Here is a 24,718-nt window from a genome sequence, read left to right on the forward strand (position 1 = left end):
AGATTAAATTATTAAAAAACATTTCAGTCCAAATAATTATTTTTCTAATTATATAGGTCTCTTATGTTATTTTTCTCACATTTTATAATCTCTTTTCTTTAGAAAAAAAAAGTTTTACAAATTCTTGATTTTCTTTTTAAAATTTTCAAACTATTACATTTTAGATTTCATCTTTCTATATAAGTTATGTCTTCAGAGACCAGTTAAAGTCAAAGGAGGTTGCAGGAATACTTCCAACATACACATTGTAGGTACATAGATCCAGCATTCAATCAAGTGTTTTTTTATTTTCTTTTTTGAGGTAAATGACTTAAGAATGGCATACAAGGCAAGTCTAGGCAGCACATCTTGCATATTTCATAGCCAAGTGTTTTATTTCCATCTAGATCAAGTTAGATGTAAAATGAAATCAATCCTACCTTGATTTGGCAAAAGTTGAGTATTTACTCAGTTGTCAAGATGTGACAGCTAGAAGTTGGTAAATCAGTCCAAATGTATGGGTTTTGCTGTTTTCTCAGCTAAAGATGTTTGTTGTTAAAAATGCCCAATGGGCATGAGTTCTGTTTGCAACAGTTTTGGAACATAATATAATTGCTACATTATAATAGCTACTTTCTTATTTGTAAAATTATGTCAGCAATACCTTGTATACTTACCATAAAGAGCAATTGTTAGAATCCAATGAGCAATGAATATGAAAAGATTTTGATGAGAATGAAGGACTTTCTTTTGTTTTGTCCCTTTCTAGCCCTGTGCATTCATATATATATATATTCCTCCTATTAAAAAAATGCATGTCCAGAAAGTGTTAGGGAAAATTCTTTACTTCAGAAGTTAAAAGGAAATTTGAACCTTCAAAAGATATCCTAATCAAATTCAATTATTGAATAAACACATTTAACACTAGGGTAAGTTTCTAAAAGAAACTATAAAATGGTAAATATTACGTGTTTTCATTTTTTTAAAATACTTTCCTGAAGTGAAGTACTTTTTCTTGAGGTCAACATTTTATTATTAAAAAATTTTTAATCCTTTTAAAAATTTATCTGAAAACCAAAAAAACAGTTACAGTATATGACAGTATAATTGTTCCATTTTAATAGTCTATTTTTTCTCCAGTCCTTAGAGAGATCTTATGTAGGCCATTGCCAGATGTATCATTCTAGAGTATATTAATCAAGGATCCGAATCAGGATGACAACTCCTGTGTGTCCAAAGAGCTGGGTCAGGATGTTTCTGTAATTCCTTGATGAGGAATAGAAAGATATTGGCCTTTTGTGCTATATAGATTTTAGTGTTTTGTATTTTATTAACCACTTGATTGCTGCCCAGGATACTTACTAAGTAGGACACATTTTTATAAGTGCAAGTCTCAATTATCCAGTTGAATGGAATTTTTAGAAAAGTCTCCTACTGACTGAAAAAACTGAAATCAATTATGTTTTTCTTTTCTAAATAAATTAAAATCAAATGTACAGAGAAAAAGGGAAGATTGAGGTACCATCTATTTATTGTAGTGCATCTGTCACAAAACAAAAGCTTCAAGTATATTGATAATTTACATTTAAAAAAAATAACTGTCAAAAAGGAAGGAGATGATCATATTTAGTTTGTAAATTTTTGATTTTCATTGAACAATTTTAGCATAAACCCTTGGTTTTAGGATGCTGCCAAATTGAGGTTTTCATATGAAGGCACACAAGGTAAATTTGAGGTTCCAGATAAAATGAGAGAAATAAAGAAAGAAAGAAAAGGAAGGCAGGGAAGAAGAAAGGAAAGACAGAATGGTGGGGGTCATGGAGGAAAGGATGGAAAAGATTAGTTTCTAAAGGTGAATTTTGTCTTCAGGGGAAAGAAATGTATTCACTCTAACTATTTTATGAAAATCAATCAATTTTTAACATATAATCTGGCAGTTATAATTACCACCTCAAAACAACACTCTATGAAGAAACATCAATTTAGGGATGGAAAATTGGGACCAAATTTAAGTGTTGTGGACCAATGTGGTAGATTACAAAATTGCCACTACCATGTCTCTACTTAATATTCAGCCCTTTACTTATATCATTTCTGTCCTCAAAGATTAAAACCATTCTAATTTATATCTTATTTCCATATTACTAAAAAACAAATCATGGCTCAATAAGCATTCTTATAACTTAAAGTCTCTGCTTTATCCAGGATATATTGTTCTTTCATATAAAAGTAGACAATTAAGCAGAAAATCTGGGACCTGGTTTAGTTTTGTCAGTTGCTGATATAGATCAAGTCCCTTTAACTCTTTGGTTTCAGGACCCTCATTTGAAATCCCAAACTGTTAGCAGTGGTCTCTCTTTCAAGATGAAGTTCAAGTGTATTGATACATGTGAATACAATGTGTGAACCCTGTAACTCTATACATATGATAACATAACGGTTGTTCTTAGTAAAGAATAGGACTACATGATTGATCTTTATATTTAATTTGTAATTACTACCTTGATTTTCCAAACTAGTTACTTTTGACTTTCAACAGACACATTTGATGAAAATACTGGCTAACTAAGATACTGAGTATCTTGACTAGAATACAAAGGAAAAACTGCAGATAACATAAAATTATTTAAATCTTTATTTTTAGACAACCAAATTCTTATTTTACAAATGTTCAAAAAAAGTTGATTGTTAATTTCGTGTAAATTAATTATGTTTTATTCCCAATATTTTAAGAAAACCATCTTAAATGTGAAGAGAAATGTAATAAAATAGAATATTGATGGAAATGTTAATGTTACTTAAAATAGATCATTTTAATAAAGGAAAATACAGATATATACTTTTTGCAAAAAAAATATGGAAAATAATTGGACTGTTTTTAAATGCCTTAGGATTAATTCTTTGAAGCCTATCTTATATGGTATCCATTAAAATATACCATATTTTAAAATATATTTCAAAGAATTAATAATAAAATTGAAATTTATTTTGTCATTTACACGGGATAAAGGAAGTTAGGGGTTCTGTTTTTTAAGCAAAATGCCAGGTTTTACACATTTTGAGTATTAACAAAGGAAATTAGAACAGATCTATAACTTGAGATTCACAATGAGGAAAAAGCCTTTTTTTCTTTCTAAATGGCAGTGAAATTGCTAAAGTTTTTGTCTGTTTTAGTAGAAGAAAGGAGTCAAATATAAAGGTTGGCAGTGCTTTCATCTACTTAAATTCCTCCCACATCCACAGTTGATTGACAGTCTCAACAAACTGATAATTGCCCATTTGGTTTGTTTTAAATAATTCTTAATTTTTTTTTTTGTATTTTAAAGTAGGCTTGAAGAAATCATTAGGAAATACTTGCATCAAGTGGGATCATTTGCTTTTATTAAGGTGGGGAGTCCATCCTTTATGGAGGCAATTTTCTTTCCATTGGGGCACCTGCTTCAGATTTCAAATGCCCCTCTCTTCATTAAGCTGCATGAGCTTGTTTTCATTAAGTGAAAACCCCATGAATTCAGGCTGGTTTTTATTCTTTCTGATCTCTCATGGCTAGACAGAGTAGTTCTTATTTATTCATAAAGTAAATGGTTTTATGCAGATTAGCCATGTTGCAGAACAGTGATTTAGCAAGTTTTTGCATGTGTTCTGTGCTAGAAATCTAAGACGGTTTTCTTTTTTCCTCAAGAGATACTGGATTTTTAAGTCATTTTTAGATTTGTGTTAATAGGTTTAACATCAAATGTATACAACTCACATAGAGAAAAAAAATCGTTGATCTTGCCAAATAAGCAAAATAGGCTAAATGACGTTAAGAAGCCAACTATTTATTATATCCAGCATGAATTGCTATGTTACCATTGTTATCTGATATTTAGGCTTGTAATAATATGTTACTATCAAAAGTTAAACTGTGAGCCTCCTGTTAACAATTCATACTGGCTGGATAAGAATAACTGTCATTATATACGCTTTCTGTAGAGTCAAAAGTTAAATAATCGAAAACGGTATTTAGAAGAAAAAAGACTATAGATTTCAAATAATGAAATAAAACACCGACTGTGTATCTTTAACATACTCATCCTAGAGCTCAAAACAAAAGTGATTTTTTTTTCTAGGGTACAAATGAAAGTTGGAAAAGGAGTCAGTAACAAAACACAGAACCAAAAATCCTAGTTCGGGGGTACTTCACATTGAATAAATTTAAATTGTATTTATTATGTGAAATTAAATAGGTCATAATTCTACTTTGGGTTTCTACCAGTCTTTCAAATATATTAAAATATTTTTTAGTAGTCCTGATATTCTTCAGTTGTTTCTGCAGATAACCACATCACAGCAGTGGGGCATCTGAATTCAATGATAGTGAAAATTCATGGCCTTGAAAAAGCAGCACCATATACATTTGATGCAACATTGTACAAAAACATTTCTTCAAGTAACATTTTACCTGGACCTAATGTATTTTGTGGTGCCTAGAATTAGAACATGTTCTGAATTGATTGAATTGATTCATTTCTATATATAAGTATGAAGATAATATATACAGAAATATATATAGAAAGACATATACATATATATACACACACACATAGAGAGTTTATCTTGTTTAGTTATTTTTAAAAAATAACTTAAGATTCCTTATTCATATGCTAAAGTACCATTCCTAGAATATATTTATGGAAACAAACTTTCCCTGTTGACCTTATAGGAAAATTGAGGCTAGAAAGTTTATCACATAAATATTCTGTTTGAGATAAAATTAGTGCTTAAATATTGGTTTTCAGGGGCTGAGAAAAATCATGCTGCTTTCTCGATCCTTCCTGGAAAACAGAGACTGATTTTACAGTATGGGCACTATTCCTGCTCATGTTACTGAAAGACACCAAATAGCATATCATGCTTTTCACAATTTCAATTGCTAATTTTGAGCACGATATAGTGAAATAAGTTTACCTATTCCACAGAAATCATTGAATAATGTGATCCACTCAAAAAATATTCCAACATATTGTCTCTCACTCTGAAGCTGATTCATTCAGGTTACAGAGATATAATGATCCGAAATGATGCCTAATAAAATGGCCTTCAACACTGTTAATGCCGGCCTTTCAGAGTGAAAGAACTCAAATGAGCAGTGACCTTCACATTATGTAGCATATCTTTATGAGAAATTGAAAAATGGAAAGTGATCTATAGCACCTTGCAGAAAATCAGAATAAAATACTAGCTATTTTATGTCAAAAATTGAAAGGATAAAGGGGGGGGGGAACAAACAAAAAACAAAACGGTAGCTAGAAAACCAGCTTGACATATTTTTTCACTCATTCTGATTCAATTATATGTAAACAGAGCTCCATTTTGACAAGTGTTTAGCTCAAGGCACAGATTTGAAGTATTAGAGATAATGGCAGATTTATTAGATTAACTTTTGCCAGGATCTTTTAGTGTCCTAGATAATTACCAGCCATGGTACATCTCAATGGTTTCAGCTTGTAGTATTTTAATGTGTATGCGTTCCCTTGTAGGCATTGACGTTTTGTCAAAAGAGATACTAGAAAGTTCATACTCAGTTCTGTTTCATTGATTTGTGTTTTTAAAGTGTGTATGTGTGTATGTGTGTGAAATAACACATATCTTTGTTTTTATATACCCAAATTGAAAAAAGGTGAAAGTTTCTTTTAATTTCCTGAATTCCTAAGAAATTATTCTCCCAGCAATCTTTATAATTTTAATTATTGATCTGTCATTCTTTGATTACTCAAGTGAGCGGCACCAGAATTCTTTCATCACATTTGCACATTACATTTCTCTCTCCTGTTTTGTATGATTAATTTGCACAGTCTCTTTGCAAACTTGCAATTCGGATCCTCATGCCTTTGTATCCTCCTTTTGTTTTACCTTTCTTTCTTTTTGTAATACTTTTTTTTTTTACAAGTCATGTTTGTATTGCTTCTTTTATAACTCTAAATTTGGTTTAAAGTTTTTTGATTAGCTTAATATTTTATATGGATATTCTTACCATTTCTCTATTTCTGTTCTTTGTGGTAACTATTGTTTCTCTCAAAAATGATAAACATTTTCTACCACATTTTTCCACGTACATTGAAGGAATCTTCTTTTCAGTCAGTAAATATACAACTGTTTAAATATTTTAAAATATTAAAAATTTATATTCTTCTCCAGGAAAAAATGTTAAAATTATTCAACACAATGAAATTTTTATTTGGTTTACTTTTTTAAATGACCTTTTCAGAACAAAATAAAGGATACTAAACTTGATCTTTCTTTATCTTATGAGTAGGGATATCTTATGTCACGGTTCACTCAGAAAAATCTCTATTTATACATATTCTTCTGGCAAAACTATTAATGGCAGCTCCTATCACTTTCAAAATGGCCGTGGTTTGGTCAATACATTCTGTGGTCAACTTGTTATAAGTAACTACCACAGAGAAACACAAAAAGAAAAATATAGAGATACATGAAGTGTGGAAAGAGACTAGAGTTGGCATCAGTTGAATAATTCTTGTTTTGTCCCTAACTATCCTGGACCTCAATATTCTTACCTGAAAAATAAACATTTTTAACTGATACTTAACATTCCTCACCTCCCTAAAATATAAACTATCACACATAATTACATCTCTCTCTCTCTCTTTATTTTTTATTTTTATTTATTTATTTTTTTTTTTTTGAGGCGAAGTCTTGCTCTATCTCCAGGTTGGATTGCAGTGGCGTGATCTTGGCTCACTGCACTCTCTGCCTCCCGTCTTCAAGCAATTCTCCTGCCTCAGCCTTCTGACTAGCTGGGACTACAAGCGCATGCCACCATGTCCAGCTAATTTTTGTGTTTTTAGTAGAGATGGGGTTTCACCACATTGGCCAGGATGGTCTCGATCTCTTGACCAACTACACAAAGATTATATATGCTAATGTACAGTAGCGGCAAGGGAAGAAGCTTAGATGGATATATTTGTTTTGAGGGATTGAAGAAGCTTAATTGTGGGAGTAAATATGTTCTTTCTTTTGTTTGAAATTATGTTGATATTGTCCAAAGGCATTTGTCTTCGGAAAAATATAAAGTAAATATATTAATGTGACTGTCATTCTATAGGTGAACAGTCAGTCATGCACATTAAAATTTGAACTAGACTAGACTAGAAAAATTCAGAACAAACACTTCTGAAATAGGATTATTTTCACAGTGTTCAATTAAGAGGTAAATAAGATGTGTTTTAAGCCAGGCCTGGTGGTTTGTGCTTGTAATCCCAACTACTTGGGAGGTTGAGGCAGGAGGAAAAATGAGCCCAGGAATTCGAGAACTGCCTGGGCAACACAGCAAAACCTCATCTCAGTAATAATAATAATATTATAATAATAGCAACAATAATGCCCTTCTTTTGAGTCATGATTTTTTGACTATCAATAAACAATGTGTAAATAATAACTAGATGTTTAGACTAAAAATAAACCTTCCGTATTATTTTCTTACAGAATTAAGACTCATAAAAAAGAATTTTTTTAAATGAAGTATAGTTTACCAAAAAAGTCAAAGACAGACAAAAGCTAGCATTTTCTTTCACAATTTATCAAACTACATTGTCACAGGGTTACTTTATATTGCCCCACTGTTGTCTGTCTGTTTGTTTTTTAACATAACCTGTAGAAGCGAAGCAAAAAGTGATGGGAACATAATTTGTATGGTAGATATGAGATACTGTTCTAAAATTTGCTCTGCTTCTAACTTGTGTGGGGCCCTGGTCAAATCCCTTTACCTTTTTGATACTTCCCGGAATTTTCTACTAAAGGATCTCTAAAGGCAGAAAAAAATAAATACATACTTCTGGGCCTTCCAACTACGGCTAGAAGTATTTGATTCTCATATTTTAAATTTAAGACACCCGTGATTTTCTTTATGTCTTATAATTTCAATATTTTTAAATTTAGAAGTAATGTTTAAAATTATTTTTCATCTAGTAATTTTATTCTTCAGAAAAATGTGCCATGTTTGTTTTCGGTTTTATGTATCCTGAACATAGTCACCTATAAGAGAAGTACGGTGACAGATGACCAGTGGCTCTAAAATTCTGATTCTATTCATTACAAAAATGACATCGAAGTAAAGAATAATATATTTATAACATTTTTGCTTCAATTGTAAATGAATTCCACCCTCAAAAGTTTTGTGTATTTGTTTTGTTTATTACATATTTAAATTTTGAATAACTTTTATTTTAAGTGTAGTAAAGTTTTAAGTGTATTAAAAACAGCAACAACAATAACTGTATGGGTTTTGTTTTGTTTTGTTTTGTTTTGTGATGGAGTCTTGCTCTATTGCCCAGGCTGGAGTGCAGTGGCATGATCTCGGCTCACTGCAACCTCTGTCTCCCAGGTTCAAGCGATTCTCCTGCCTCAGTCTCCCGAGTAGCTGGGATTACAGGGACATGCCACTACGCCCAGCTAATTTTTGTATTTTTAGTAGAGATGGGGTTTCACCATATTGGCCAGGCTGGTCTCAAGCAAGCTCCTGACATCTGGTGATCCACCGCCTCGGCCTCCGGAAGTGCTGAGAATACAGGCGTGAGTCACCATGCCCGGCCTGTTTTTCTTTTTGATTCTGAAACGTAGCTTCCAAATAAATGGCTTTCACTTGCAAAAGGCTCCATGTCTAAACAGAGTTTGTGCCTGAATTATATTGTACATTTATTCATTTGCCCACCCAGCCCTACTTGGCATTATAACCTAATGGCAGCATTCACTGGGTGCTTTGCATACGTGTATTCACTTAGCCCCCACAGAAACCCTGTGAGGATAGCCCCATTTTTACAGAGGAGGGAATGAAAGAATATAGAACATAAGAGAATTGATCTAGAACACCTATAGTAAAACTTTAAATCCGGCTGTGCAGGGTTGCCAAATTCAACGCCTTCCCTTCCCCAATGTTCTAACTGCCAGACATCATTTGTATTTGCAGAAATACACATATTCAAGTTGAAATTCTCAACTCCTCAAACAAAGCAGGCAGCTATAGTCAAAGGATAGTAGAAATACTCTACCTTTGCCTCCACTGTGCTCTCCAAGCACTGAAAGAGCTCAGCAGTATCACATACAGCTGCATGTGGCCAGACAGCCAGTTTCTGTCTATAAATGACCCACATAGACCCATAGGAGAACACTGTCCTGCTCTTATTGTCTTTGTCACATTCTGAACTGCTACTAACAATGAGCTCAAAAAGTGGTTAGAAAAAATAGCTATTAGAAGGAGGCACAGTTAGAGATGCTGGCAGGCTCCACCTGACTCTGACCTTTCTGCCTATCTCTCCGCAAAAGTATGTAAGTGTTTGTAACTGTGTTGTGTGTGTGGTGTGTTTGCACGTGCACATGTGCATATATGTGTTCTGTCTTATATCACCAGTTTCCTTTTATTAAAATTACACAAGTGATGGAGTTAACTGGCTTCTGTAAATGTTTCCCACTTTTGAATGACACATTCTCTTTTGCCAAGATAAGAATTTAAAAGTCCATAAAAGGCATCTTCTTTTTCTCTAAAGTTTGAGGTTATGGGTTTTTTAAGCCACATGACTTTGAATATAATTTAATCAGCTTGCTTTTAGGCCTAACGTACAACAGATATGAACTGCTTGGCATTCACATTTTTTTTTTTGTTTTGAGACAGGAAAAACTTATAGATAATTTGGGGTGCATAAGGAACTTCTAGGGGTAGTAAATAAGTAAAGGTGACATTTCCCAATTAGGTTAACAAAGAAAGTCTAATAAATTTAGGGATGCAAGAAAATGTATAGTGGAGGAAAGATAAGGAGGAGCGAGAGAAGGAGATCAGAGTAAAACAAACTCTTCTTTCATGCCTCTTCATAAAATCATGTCTATGGCCCAAAAGAAGGAAACGAGCTCTTTTTCTCCTGCGATTTCTATTATGTTTTATTGTTCTGTTCAAAGACTTCAGATTAATTGCTAGAACTTCAAATTAATTAGCCTGAGTTAGCATTCTCTTTTTTAGAACAATTGCACAACACGTTGAATACAGCTAATAATTGAGTACTGTACATTTCAATATCACTAACTGAATAAACTTCTAATGTTCTGAGCTAGTATTCTTAGCATTGTATGTAGCACTGTAATTCAGCCACCCTATGAGTTTAGCATATTTTTGTAAACTAAACTAAGAATCTAATTAATTATGACCTTTTTAATGTAGTAAAATTTTTATTTGAATTCCAAAATTAAAAATAAAGAATAAACTTCCAGAAAATAATTTATTTTGAGTTGTGGAATACACATAGGCTCAGTATTTTTGGTTGCATGGTCTACCAGTGATGTTTGTTTTCTGTCATAATAAGAATGTTGACTTATCCTTTTATTTTTACTGCTGTTGCTACTATTGTTGAGCTAGAGAAAGTCACAGAAAAAATTTAAGATAAGATTTATTCTTGATTTGATTGAATATTTTTATACTCTTTGATACCTGTTCTCTGATTTCAAGACTAAAATGAATGAGAATTCAGCTATATAGGTTTGTAGTCTCTGAAATTTAATCACAACCCAGCTGTACCTGTCAGTGTGCCATTTTGTTTTGACATCAAATTGAAATGGTTTAAATGATTTCTCTCTTCTTTGTAGCCATTGTCAAGTATAATGATGATTACATGGCTTATTATGTCTTCATGACTTTTTGGTAAGCATTACAGATAACAAAATCTGCTCTCTAAAGCAGTCTAGTAGGCAGCAGAAATTTTGTAGAAAACCAAAAGTCTATTGAGCATTTTTCCCTTTGATTATAATTCTGATAACATAAACCATTTTTTAAATATAATTTTGCATTATATTTCTGAGTCAGCATAATGATTGATAGATAAATATTAGGAATAATTTTAATTTAATAGCTATTCCCTATTGTAAAGCCCGGCTTGCTGACTCAAATCTCTAAAAAAACTACTGAAACCTAAGATGTGGGCACTGTAATTGGAAGCCATTATTTGAAACAAAGTGACAAGGGGTAATTTGCTATGCTACAATAAAACATGCATTGATTTTTCATTTAAAGAAATTGAAATAACATGGCGGAAACATTCTACTTTGAACAGTATCACAAAACAATAAGAGATATTTTATTGCATTTGTGTGTAAGATACTCTTGTCAGTTTTCACACACCATTAGGTTTAATCACTTTGAGGTATATTATATAACTTGGATAGATTGATTTGTAAGATCTGCACTTGCTAAGGACATGTGAATACTATATATACATATACATTATATAATGTGTATATGTGTATGTATATATCTATATTATGTGTGTATGTGTATATGTATTTGTAATGTAGAATTTCTTTAGCATCCCACAACGAATCAGTTGTAAAGTTTGACTCAATGTCTTTTTAAAGCTACTTGACATTTACTCTTTTCCTCCTCCACAACAGTTATTTCGTGAAGTAGAATCCCTTAGGGAGAAAATATGATTTAATATTAATATAGATATAAAACCAAAAGAAACAAAATACATGCATTTGTACTAAATTGAGAAATGCCTTTGCTAATAACCCATATAAGTATTGCTAATATATAGTGTATTTTAGTGAAATTTAGCATAATATTTCTTAAGGAAAATATATTTCTGCCTTTTTTATCTAAATGAAAAATATATTCAATGCCTTTTAATAAATGTATAAATATGAAATATTTTTAATGTTTAAGTTTTCATTTTCTAGAAAAGTAGGACAATTATTTACATATTGTCTGAAACAATGCAGAGTATCATCTACTGGCATCATCCAGTCATACTATTCATATTAAGTATCTGACTAAAAACATGCATGTATATGGAGCTATATTTACAAATACAAAGACATGTATTCTCCTTATAGAAGACGATCTCATTTGATCATTAATCCAAATATCCATATGCATATGTGCACATTTTGTGCACATGTATTGTCACACATTTCATTTAATAACTCACTAGTATATATGGAAAATTTAAGCAAATTTATCCCTGGAGATGACGCCAAACATCTGATATACTATACATATAAATCAAACACAGTACGCAAACAGAAAAGAGAAGTTTCAGCAGTTTTAAAAAATAAACAAAAATAGGTTGTGTGTGGTGGCTCATGCTGTAATCCCAGGACTTTGGGAGGCCGAGGCAGGTGGATCACCTGAGGTCGGGAGTTCAAGACCATCCTGACCAATATGGAGCAAATCCCATCTCTATGAAAAATACAAAATTAGCTGGGTGTGGTGGCACATGCCTGTAATCCCAGCTTCTCAGGAGGCTGAGGCACAAGAATCACTTGAACCCGGGAGACAGAGGTTGCGGTGAGCCGAGATTGAGCCATTGCACTCCAGCCTGGGCAACAGGAGCAAAACTCCATCTTAAAAAATAAAAAAATAAAAAAATACTCTCACCTTTCACTAGGTGTCAGAGAAAAAGCATCAGATCACTTCTACACGTTGAAATCCAGGAAATGTAAATATTAAAACATGAAACTGAAAATAAAAGCAAAACTAGTAATTAATTTGTAGACATTTTAAGAAAACTTTTTTCAAAGTATTTGGTGTGAATTGGAACAATTACATATGTGTTTCTTGGGTGCTGTCAATTGAGTCTTACAGTGAGCAGCATCAATTTTACTGGCATATATACTTATGTCTTTTGCCAAATTGTTTATTTGTGAACCATAATATGGAAGACAAAAATTTAATTTTGTCATTTCAATCTTGTTTTATCTTTCCACAATCTACTTTTTAATTTTCTCCATTGCCATTATCAGCAGCAATATTTTTATTGCTATGTAGGTGTTTTATATTTTGAAATTATTTTCCAACAGGCTGAATTAATTTCCTAGGGCTGCTACAACAAAGCACCACTAACTGGGTGACTTAAAACAAGAGAAATTTATTCTCTCATGGCTCCGGAAACTAGACGTACAAAATCAAAGTCTAGCAGGGCCATGCTCTCCATGATGGTTTGTTCTTCATTTCATCCCATCCCTGTCCTTTTCAGTCCATGTTGGCAATGTTTCTGTTAGTATAAAATTCTCAAAAACTTTGTTCATCTTCTGTGTTGACAGGATCAACAATAGACAACATAGTTCTCTATAGATCCTTGCTCAGTAACTCCTTCTCTAATCCTAACCACTGTTGAAATGGTGGCTTGGATCCATAAGTCACTTGCTTAATCTCTTTAGCAAATGGTTGTTGAGCCATACCCTTGACTCTGTTTCCAAAGCATGTTATCTGATTGACAGCTGAGAATTTTTCAAATCAAGTGCTGCTTCCCTTTTCCTTAAGAGTTCATTCCTCAATTATTCTCTTTTCCTTTAATTAATTTTCTCAATTTTCTTTTTCTCAATTATGCAATTTTCTCAATTACAAAAGTAACTGCAGCTTTTGCCATTAAATAAATTGCCAAAAATGCAAGTACTTTTGCACCTAGCTAATATAAGCATCAAGAAGAGTAACCACATTACATACATCATACTTAGCTTGGAGATCTGGGCTAAGTATCCAAGTTCATCACTTACAAGTTCTACCTTCTACTTAGTAGTAGATCACAATTTGGCAAAGTTTTCTGCCACTTTATAACAAGGATTATCTTACTTTCAGTGTCCAAAAATATTTCAATTTGAGATCATTTCCATTTATGACTATATATACGTATATATATACGTACATAGTCATAAAAAAGCTTTCTCTGTAGCTTTGTTTGTGATATATGACCATTTGTGTGTGTGTGTGTGTATATATATATATATATTCATAATAAAAGCTTTCTCTGTAGCTTTTCCTTTGCTTTTTTCTGAGCCCTCAGCAAAATCAACTTTAATGTCATTATTTCCTTCAACAGTACATTCAAAACAATGTAGGCTTTTTCTATCAAGTACCCTCAAAGCTCTTTTAGCTTCTACCCACGGCACAATTCTAAAGCCACTTCTACATTTTTAGATATTTTTTATAGCAGCACCTCACTTCACAGTACCAAAATTAGTAATGGTTTTCTAGGGCTGTTATAACAAAGTACTACAAACTGTGTGGCTAAAAATAACAGAAATGTATTATCTCATAGTTCTGGTGGCTAGAAGTCCAAAATCAAGGTGTCAGTAGGACCATGCTCTGTCTTATGGTTCTAGGAGAGGACCCTTCCTTGACTCTGGTAATTGCCAGCAATCTTAGACACACTTCAATCTCTGTGTCTATGGTCCCATGATGTTCTCCCTATGTGACTGTCTCTGTGTCTCTGTTTTCCTTCTTACAAGGACACAAGTCTTTGGATTAAGGCCAACTCTAATCCAGTATGACCTCACCTTAAGTAATTACATCTGCAGAGACCCTATTTCCAAATAAGGTCATATTCTGATGTTCTGGGTTTACATACATTTTGGGGTGGGGGTCAGTATCCAATCAAGTACACAGCCTATAGCTGTTTTCTCTTCAAATTGGATGAGATCAATTTTTCTGATTAAAGGAGTTGTGTACTTTATGTGACTGCTTATATTATTTTAAAAATAGGTGACATATTTTGAATATATCTAAATACATTAGATATTGACGATGGAGTTTGGATTATTATCAAGTAAATGTAAAGTGCCTTCTACATAATAAAATGATTAATGGATATTAAAAAGTCTTATTGTTGGTAGGATTGAAAATCTAAGAGGGTCATGTTATATGTTGAAAAGACAAATGAGTTTGGTAACAAAGTAAGAATATATGAAGGTCATAGACTTTGAGTTTTTTTATATGTATTTGGCAAGAACTAGTGCTTTTTCAGAATTTCAAGATGAACATAATAACAAGGTAATTTACAGATTATTCTTTTTCCCTAAACAAACATTCAGTATATTCTGTATTCTCTTTACTCTGTTAAATATTACAATAGTCATCATTTAAATGTGTGTGAGGCAGACTTATTTTCAGGTGTTTCCATCTGTTGTGAGAGTATACTTTAAAAATAGGACAGAAACTTACACAAATTAAACACAAAGCCAGGGGAAAAAGAAAAGAATGAAAGAAACATCCCCAGGGCAACAGTGAGGAAAAAACCATTTGAGCTACTTGTTATTAATTGCTCAACCTGTTTTACCTTGGAATCCTACATAATTATATTCCAGGGGAGGGGCAAACAACAGATGTTGAATAAAGGTTGAATCTCAGAAAATGAGACTATTTTAAAAATAAAGTTACTCTTGCTCACCAACAGGCTTTCTTTAAAATTATTTTTTGGCAGGACTTTTAGGCAGCAATTGATTTCTCATATTCACCATGCATTTGTTCATTTCAATAACATTAATGCAAAACAAAATGTTCTTTTTTTGTTTGTTTTAGTCTAAGAAGTAGATCAAATATACATGTACATAATTTATCTAAGTTAGAGGCTCATAAAAAGCAAAACAAAAACAAAAGCAAGAGTATATCACAGCATTTTCTTAATGTTGTATTACATACATGTTTCACATCAGGTAAAAAAAGATATTACAGAAATATATATTATATATCTCTCTCTATTATATATATATATATATATATTTCTCATTGCTAAAAGTCAGTACATTCTTAAATTAGGTGACTGAGTAAAGGGCTAAATTACAAATAGTCTCTTGTTTCAAGTTCTAGACAGCATATATTGTATAGTTAACATTAAGATTCAGTACACATGTTTATTAAAACCTTGGTAACTAGGGATATTATAGAATAGTTTGTGACTTTAATTTTTGGGGCCTACTTGTTCACATCTTGTATCCACTATTGCAGAAAATTATTTGATTTAAGGTAAATGAACGCATCATCATCATGAGTGTATTTCTTCCATGGACCTAGGAATACATCTGATTACTTTGCACTGTTTTCATCTCACCTAAACTTAAATGCCCCCAGAAAAGTAATTTTCTTCCAATAAGACTAAGTCTTGTGTAGCTGGGGAAATACCAATGACCATATCTTTTAGATATTCATCATTCTAAGGAATTTTAATATAAAAGTTAAAATCAATAGAGAAGGATTCATAATTCATTTGGCCCTTTTTCCTACTTGTTTTTTTCTATTTGTTAACTAAAAATATTTTATTTTTCAAGCATTCCCGACTTTGCTTTCCTTTGCTATCCTCACCCTACACACCATCACAAGTAGACTTCAGTCTGTTGATCTGCTTCCTCCAGGTGAGCAATTTCTTCATCTGCTAGCTTTCTTCTCTGTGATCCAAATTTTACTTGTTAGATGATAGCACTCATAAAACTATACATTTGCAAGGCAGAACGTGTGGACCTTATTTCTTTAAAGGAAAATAGCATAGTAAGTGAGTAATTTTCTTTATTGTTTCTTCATTAATGCTCTTAGTATTTCAGGAAAAGCTGTATAGTGTTAACGGTTGAAACAAGAATCTAGTCTTACACCAGGTTTTTCATATTTGTTATTCTTAAGTGAGTTTAAGTGGGCCAAATCGTAATTATTTCATATTTTGAAAATTCTACCGCTTATATTAATTTCACTTAGGATATAGTGTAGAATAAACTGATGGAATAGAAAGTGGGCTATACGGGAAAGAAAGACTTGATTATTTTCTTTTGGTGTGAGTTGGTGGTGTAGATGCAATCTGCTTCACTGTTACCACCTGAAGAACTGTTTCACCTGAGAAACTGAGTCCCCAAATTCCTCTTTACTTTTGGACTCAATTACACATCATATTAGCTAAGTGTTACTTTGTGAAAATACAATAAAGACTTCTTTATACAATACTTTTAAAAACCTTTACATAGCAGCCCCATATAGTTTCCTAAAGGCAAGGCAGAACCAAAATTATGTAAATTATAATGGCCAATGAGGCTAATGAATATTTAAATTCCTGGAACTCCATAAATTATGCAGTATATTTCAATCTCTAAGTATGCACTAGATGTGATTCAGATAATCTTGGAAAACACATTAACATTTGCAACAACTGGAAAAATTAAGTAACAAACAGAAAAAAGTATTCCTATCTCAGGTGAAATTTTAGCTCAACATATTATATTATTCTATGTCTGGATATCATCCAAGTCTCTGAGTCATTTGAAGGCTTTTGAGAGATTTGATTGGTTTCTGCATAGTTTAATCACTACATAAGGAAAACACTTGCTACTAGAGAAAATGATTATATCAGGTTGTTGCTGTGTTTGAAAAACATACATGTATATTATAGCAATCTAAGAATCGCAATTTTTCTTGCTTTATTCATGCCAGAGAAAGAGACAAGGTTGCTTTATTTCTTGTATGGAAATGAATGGAAATTGGAGGAAAATTAGAACAGCTTTAAACAGACAAGGTTGTAGTTGGGAAAGTTATAACTGTCCTTGATTTGGGGGTAATAAGGTGAGAAGTTTGAAACACAAGCATGGGCGTGTGCATGCACACACACACACATATATAAGGCCTATATAAAGTCTTCCTTGTTACCCTTGAATAACTGATTTCACATTGATTAAATTTTAATTAGTTGGGAAATGAGTTATATTTTTTCATTCAGCAAAAATTAAATTCAAAGGTATCATTTATAGCAATACATCATTTTGGATTTTAGAATGTAAATTCATATACATTATTTCATGTGTTCTTAATATATTTCTGTCTTGATCTCACATCCATTCCCTGCTCAAGTGTATGTGACTGCTCAGTGGTGCATACATGCACAGGCACATGCACACATGTGAAGAACCATGGCCATTTACCAACAAGAAACACAGACTAGTGTTGTGATTGAGCACCAGGAAAACTGGCAGCTGTTGTTAGGTAAATTAAGCCTGATTTTATGTCCACTAAGTGGTTCTCAGAGATTGTTGCCTTTAGGCAAGGCCCCTTCTATTCATTTCCATCTGGCATATGAATGTAATTATTTAGTCATGTATATGAAGGATGCATGCATAACCATATGTACCTTTGCTTTTTAGCTGTATTCCTTGGGTGATAATTATGTGACAAATATGAAGTTATCTTTTTAAACTTACGTTTTCTCAGTTAAAGTATCAAGATAATCAGCAGAGCAAAGCTTGCAAATATTTTCTATGAATATATATACTATAAAACTCTTCAATTTAGAATACAATTGTTGAGGCTACTGAATGTAGTTTTGCATATTTTTATTATCATAAAATTACTATAATATAATAATTTTGTCTCTGTTATAAAATAATCATACTAATATTTTTATTTTTGTTTAAATTATCTCCCAAATAGTTCATATAGATATAATCTTTGTGTTTTATAGGTAATAAATACATCAATGAGTTATGTATCTTGGGATGTATAGTTTTTAATAAATTCTTAATCTAACAATACATTATTTATATTTGGGATTTTATGCAGATATATTTACTTTTAGTAATAAAACAACTATATTCAATAAGAAAAAAAGCCTAAGTTTCTTTTTACTAAGGACTGCTAACCTAGTAATTTTTCCATTTTATAATATACCAGGTAGGTTTCCTTTGTGATCATAAATACTTTTTTCATTTAAACAATGAGCATTAAAATAAATATATTACTGGAAATTTGTCGAATCAAATAGTTTAATTGTAGTTCACTTACAGGTAGACCTTGGATTTTAATGCTGGGTAAATTTATCTCAAGTCAAAAACTCATCTGAACCTGAAAAATGTACACATTCAAGGTTAGAGTGAAACTTACTTAAATTCAAGTGTTTTTCTCCTTTGTGCAGAGACTTTGTGATCCCAATTATGTGTCAAATAGAAGTGTCCACATTCTCCAATTGACTTATTAATTATATTTCTAAAGGAATTTTAGGGTCCAGTTAGAAGACTACTGCTACTTTCCTAAGCATTATAAAGAAATTTGCTGTGAAAGCAAATGTAAAAATCTGACTTGCTAGAATTTAAGTTTATTTATTTTTTAATATTAGAATTGCCTAAAAATTTTATTTTGGCCAGATTGTGGAGGTCTTAGAACACCAAACTGAATAATTAATCATACATTCATTTTTGATAATGAATATGAAAATTGTTAAATGACTCCTTGAAAATACCTTCGGCAGCAACAAAAAATCACTTACTTCTAAGATTGAATGAAAAGATTATTAATAAGAAAAACTCAAAAATAGCATGTTTAAATTAAGAAAGACTGTCTTAATTAGTTCTTCTGTTATATCAACATGAATTCCTTTTTAGATTAGATTCAGATTGCAAGTCTGAAAATAAAATAATTGCTTATATATTTGTATTTGTTTTCAAATCACAGAAAATACTCTCCAAGATGAGAAAGTATTTAAAACATCACTGTTAGTCACTTTTTTGTCTCCATACTGTATGTCTCATGGTACCATTTTCTTTAAAAACACATTTTTATCTTTACTGTGATTCAGAAATAGCCCTCTCCAGTAGCTTTTTTGCCCCTCAGTTTGATTACATAGCAGGATAATCTAAAGAGCCACATCTCCTCTCTTTTAATATGTAAATTTCCTGACCTCTTTTTACCAATTTCTCCATTGCTTCAGTGTGTTTTAATGATTACAAAACATTAAAGCTGTTACTAGAAAAATGGCTTGTCATTGCCAGTAAAACCTATTTCAAGAAACATTTCTGTATATTTACTTTAGAACATGGATATTGAGTGCATTGATTTTACTTAAAGTTTTATTCTTGGGATGAACCAATTGTAGAGGATAAAACACATCAGCTTCCAATAAATTTATAGCACAGTTACAGGTAATAAGAACAGAATGGTTTTAGAGAGGTAATTCCAAGAACAGCCTTTATTCAAAATGTCAGTTGTCATTCCTTTCCTACTCTTTAGAGATACTTTTGACTACTTAAAATAATAGTAGCCATAAGATTCATGGTTTCAGCAGCTTAGTGGTAGGGGTACTTGTTTGAGTAAGATCAAGGCCAAATTGTTTAGGTCAAAATGCCTGTATTTTATTCTAAAGTTACCTTTGGAAACTATCGTTTTAATTGTCCTCTCAGAAAGAATCCACTTCATAGGAGACATTTGTATGTATTTATTAAAGTATGTATTTATTATTTTTCTGTGTGTGTGCATGCATGCACATATACACGTATGCATGAATGCATTGAGGGCATTTAGCTTTAGTTTTTACATTTTTGTTATATAAGTACTTTTTGCAGAATCATTTATGGAGTAGTATAGTTTCATATATATTTCTCACTCATTTGAATCTTTAAAAAAACCTTTTGTATTACTTCTTTCTTCAAAAGTATAATATTTTTGAAAATATTTGAGCAAGACATCCATCTGTTCATCTAAACACGTTCGTCTAAACATGTTCATCTAATTTGAGTTAACAAAGGAAACTTTAGATCTATCCCAAATAGAAATCTTTGAGTTTAATAAATAGCTTCTGGAAACTAGAATGTCATTAAAAATATTAAAATATTAAAAACATTCTTTAAAAATCTATCTTCTGGGACTCCCATATCCTATTGGCAGAGGTTGATTGCTAAATAATAAGCCAGAGAAGATGAACTGCATCTGAATTAACTGTTTTCTGAGAGTGCTAAAACTGACACCGGATTCTGTTTGCTTGTTTCTAGCAATTGAAAACAAGAGCTGCTAGAAACAAGATGAACAACAGGATTTAAACTGATAAATAGATATACATCCCAACAGCAATCAGATAGCAGGCAGAGAAAAACACTAATAAGACTCTCTTGCTTGCTTCTTACAACAAGTTTGGCTTAATAGGCATGTTTTCATTGACCTTCCTTACAGGATTACCACTTTGCTAGGAGGATGACTTGAATCTTAGATGTATTCATCCATGTCATCAAAAACGGTGTCATTATCAGAGATGGGGTTAGCTTACAGAGGCAATAAAAGCATAAGGAAAACATCCTCTCTAAAGATGAAGAATAGTAGAATACTTAAACAGTCTTGGGTCTGAAATTCACAGTATTATTTAAGTTGCTAGAATTTTAAATTTGTCCTTGTAAACCAAACAGCTTTTGCTAACTACTGCATGCCGGAGCATAGGTTTCTCACTGCATATAAATCAGGTTCTTTTGGAAATTGCATTAACTCTTTCAAGACTCTAAAATTACAAAGACTTATTAATTAATTCATATGTCGATGATAGCTGTTGGCTAAAGTGTAAGCTACAGAGACAGCTCACTTAAAAGAGAAAACTGCCTCATTTGACACGGCAATGCAGTAGAGGAAAAAAAAAAAAAGAGAAACGTAGCAGAGAAGAGAGAAACCTATAGGTGCTGAGGTGTAGTTTTCATGATACTCACTGTTTTCCATAATTTAAAATTATAAAGAGGTGATTATTTAAATAAAGGCTTTGATTTCAATAACAGTGTCACTGGTTTAAAAAATTTCCTAAGGGGAAATTATTCTGACCTCCAAGTTCGAGTAGAATATATGTCAGGCAGGATTTATTTATCTCATAATTTAATATGGTGTCCTTAATAATAGATAGAGAACTTTATATTTTCTATATAAACATTGCTTTTAACAGACATCTGATCTTACTGTAAATAATGTGTATCTCACAGCGATAGACAGTTATAATGTACAACTTCATTTGGTCCTAGGATCACTCTGAAAATTGACAATATAGGCTCACAAATGAATGGTAATGAAATGAGTAATATATAAAGTATATAGTTGTTCTGATTATAGGCTACCCATAGTATTTGATAACTTTTAATTTAATGATGCTTTCCATCAATTAAAGCATTTTGTTCAAATTTAGAAGTGTACATTGAGTGTGTCATATATTCAAGGAATGGAATGCTGAAGAATATACTGTAGTATCTTGATTTCAGGGAACTTTAGGGTCTCCAGGTAAACAGATAAAAAAATAATAAGGAATGCAGAGTAATGCTGTAATATATAATTCAATGGGAAAATTATTACATTATCTTCAAATAAAATATAAATGCTTATTTAGAAAAAAATTGAATTTTTTAAATTTCTTTTTCTTTATATAGTGTATCAAAAACCTTTTCAATGGAATGGTGTATCAAATTCGAAAAGTGTTCTGAGATTCAACATCCATCCATCTTATGCGTTGTTGTTCCCTTGGCTTTGTTGATACAGTTTTTACCTCTCTTTTGAATACCTAAAGAATCTCGTTTGTTCCAGACTCTCCGTTTTCTGATCTTCTAAAATAATCCTTGAATATTTCAAATATTTTATCATATGAAATGTTATGTTTGGTTAATGATAATAGAAAATTAGAGGAAGAGGGAAAAAAGATAAAGTAGATATAGGAAAAAGAAATATTTTTCTAATGAAGAATTTAAAAATGCAAAACTTATGCTGGTAACGTAAAATACCAGTTTAAATGTACATTAAGCCTTTCTTTAGTTGAGAAGAAGCAAGACGAGATGAAAGCTGAAAGCTGAGTTTGAGGGCTGGAATGCCTATTCCAGCGAATCATTCAGGTCTTGTTATGTCTGTTGGAGATACTCTGGCTTAAGCCAAAAACTCCAGATATCTGTTTTTAGAAATAAAGCTGATTTGGATTCTATTTACCCTATAGCTCATCCCAATTCTGTAGTTTCATAAATGGTGTCTGATATCTTTCCAATCAACCACCCAAATAATTAAAAAATCTTTGAGACATATAATACACTGCTGCATTCAGTTTGGTCTTTTACTTAGAACTTTCCCATTCTTTTTTCAGATCCTAGCAAATTTTCTCTTCATTGTTATGTCAAGTGTTGCCATTGCAGCTTCAGTCCTTTGACCTATAAAGCTGGTCTCTTACTGCCCTGTGAAGTGCACATTCCCATGTGAGGTGTGTTTCTTTTCTTAATCCTTCTTTACCTGGACCGCCCTCTCTCTGCTCTCCACTCTCTGTTGAAACCCTGATCAGCCTGTGAATCACAGATCGAGCACCACCTCTTGCATAAAGCCTTTCACAATATTACAACCTACGCTTTTCTCTGTATTTCTGCTGCTTGACATTCATATGACATAGTTCAAAATGTAATTGATCATGAATATTTCCAATGTAGCTGATTTCACATCTACTTTTTTGTTTCCAATCAAAGTTTACACTCATCAGTGAAGACAGATAGTCTTACAAACTTCAGAATTTTAAAAGTAGATAGACGTAGGTTTATTTACCACAGGCCTGTCTCCAACAAAACATTCGTTCTACAACATTCTATCCAAGATACCCCTCCTTGAAAACTTTCAATTCCTCGGCAAAGTGCGGGAGGTGTGTAATGCATTTTTACCTTGTAAATTATTGCGTGCAACTTCTTTAAAGTAATTGCTGAACTACACATATCTAATGCGCCCACAAAATGTGAGCTGTCTTTACACTGGTGGGACATTTGAATTGTATTGTTTTTCCTTGAAAGTCTCTGTCAGCGCACTTTTCTCAAAGTGAATATAAACCTTTTTCTAGTGGTATAGTATTGAGCTTCAGCCAGTTCTCTTCAGGGTACCTGTTAGGAAAAAGATGGTTCCATTTAGCTGTGCCTTTACTTCCAAGCATCTGCTGCTGCCCCAGGTAATGGCTGTGCCTACAGAAGGGAATTCAGGGAAGGGGCAGGTTAAATTTTCAATGTTAATCTCAGAGTGGCATGCCATGGGACACAAATTATATTTGTGCCATAAATTCCCAATGCATGGCTTAGATTCTCATTGTTTTACAGTCCTAGCACTTCTGTATAAAATACTGTTTTGTATTTATTCCTTATCATATTTAATTTCAATTTGTCTTAAGTTCTGTTCACCTTAGAGCACTATCTATGTGTGGTCAATATATATGCCAGAAAATTCTACTCTGGTAAACATTTTACTATGTCCAAAGGGTCACAAACACTTAAAACCATCCCTGAAGGTGTGCAGGTGCATTGAATAGTAAGTGCAAATGCTCCAAACTGCTCCAAATACCCAGCTGTGATTGGATTCACTTGCTTATGATATAGGACAGTGATTTCTGGTGTCTGAATGCAGCCGTGGCAATACATTCAAAAGCATTGTGTGATGCAGGTGCACGCTAGAGGATTGGTACTTCAAAGCTGCCGTGGTTTGACTATTTGATAGTATTATAACAACTTCCTCTTCGAAATGTGCTCTCTGCTATCAAAAGCAGATAGAATGGCACTTCACAATGTAAATTCTGGAAGCCAGATTAGCAGTGCATACTCCTCAAAATGTATACATTTTTTTCTCATAGTATTTTTATTATTTGAGCTATATTTTAAATTTATAATTCTTTATGGGACTGATTTATTTAAAAATAATTTCAGTTCCTGGGGTCCTATGTCTAAGTTTTGCTCGTTATATCACTGCCAACATGTGAACAGGCAGCCTCATGAAATAAGCGTATCATAACAAGATATATTTTCCTCATTACATTAAAAAATAAAAGCATCAAAAGACATTCCATATCTGTTTATCTGTATATGAGTTACTTGATTAAGAAACAACATGTATCCCTGTGTACAAGGGAGACACATGGGAAATACAATGCTATAGAAGAATAGCTTAGCTAAGCAAGCAATGGATTCTCCGATTAACATTTTTTCTTACCCAATCCTGTTCTTCCCTGCATAAAGGATAAAACAAGCTTATTAAAAATGGTGTTAAAATAAAACTTGGAAGTAGGAAAAAAATTCCGGGAAATTTGTAATATTAGAATACCCATTTAAAAATCTGGCACAGGAAAAAATGATTTTGATACAACTTACTTATCCAGAACTGTCTCTAGAAATAATATTGAAAGCAAAAATTTTACTCCTTATAGTCAGATAG

General features: G+C 32.3%; 1 protein-coding gene and 1 long non-coding RNA gene across 6 annotated transcripts in view; one reads left to right on the forward strand and one right to left on the reverse strand.

Annotated features, from left to right (window-relative positions):
- LOC126940852 (uncharacterized) overlaps nucleotides 1-24,718 on the reverse strand; it is a 144,890-nt gene that overhangs the window by 98,827 nt on the left and 21,345 nt on the right. The window lies entirely within an intron of this gene.
- The window catches only part of PCDH17 (protocadherin 17), a 97,014-nt gene that overhangs the window by 61,148 nt on the left and 11,148 nt on the right, over nucleotides 1-24,718 (forward strand). The window contains exon 4 of one of the 5 annotated variants that reach the window (XM_050767067.1): nucleotides 16,069-16,252. The exons of the other annotated variants lie outside the window; for them this stretch is intronic. Coding sequence (XP_050623024.1) covers nucleotides 16,069-16,214 — 146 coding nt within the window. The 3' untranslated portion in view covers nucleotides 16,215-16,252. Of the gene's footprint in view, nucleotides 1-16,068; nucleotides 16,253-24,718 lie in introns of those variants that run through there. 5 annotated transcript variants of the gene reach the window in all.

The sequence above is a fragment of the Macaca thibetana genome, chromosome 17 (genome assembly GCF_024542745.1).
Source record: "Macaca thibetana thibetana isolate TM-01 chromosome 17, ASM2454274v1, whole genome shotgun sequence".
NCBI classification, from domain to species: Eukaryota; Metazoa; Chordata; class Mammalia; order Primates; family Cercopithecidae; genus Macaca; species Macaca thibetana.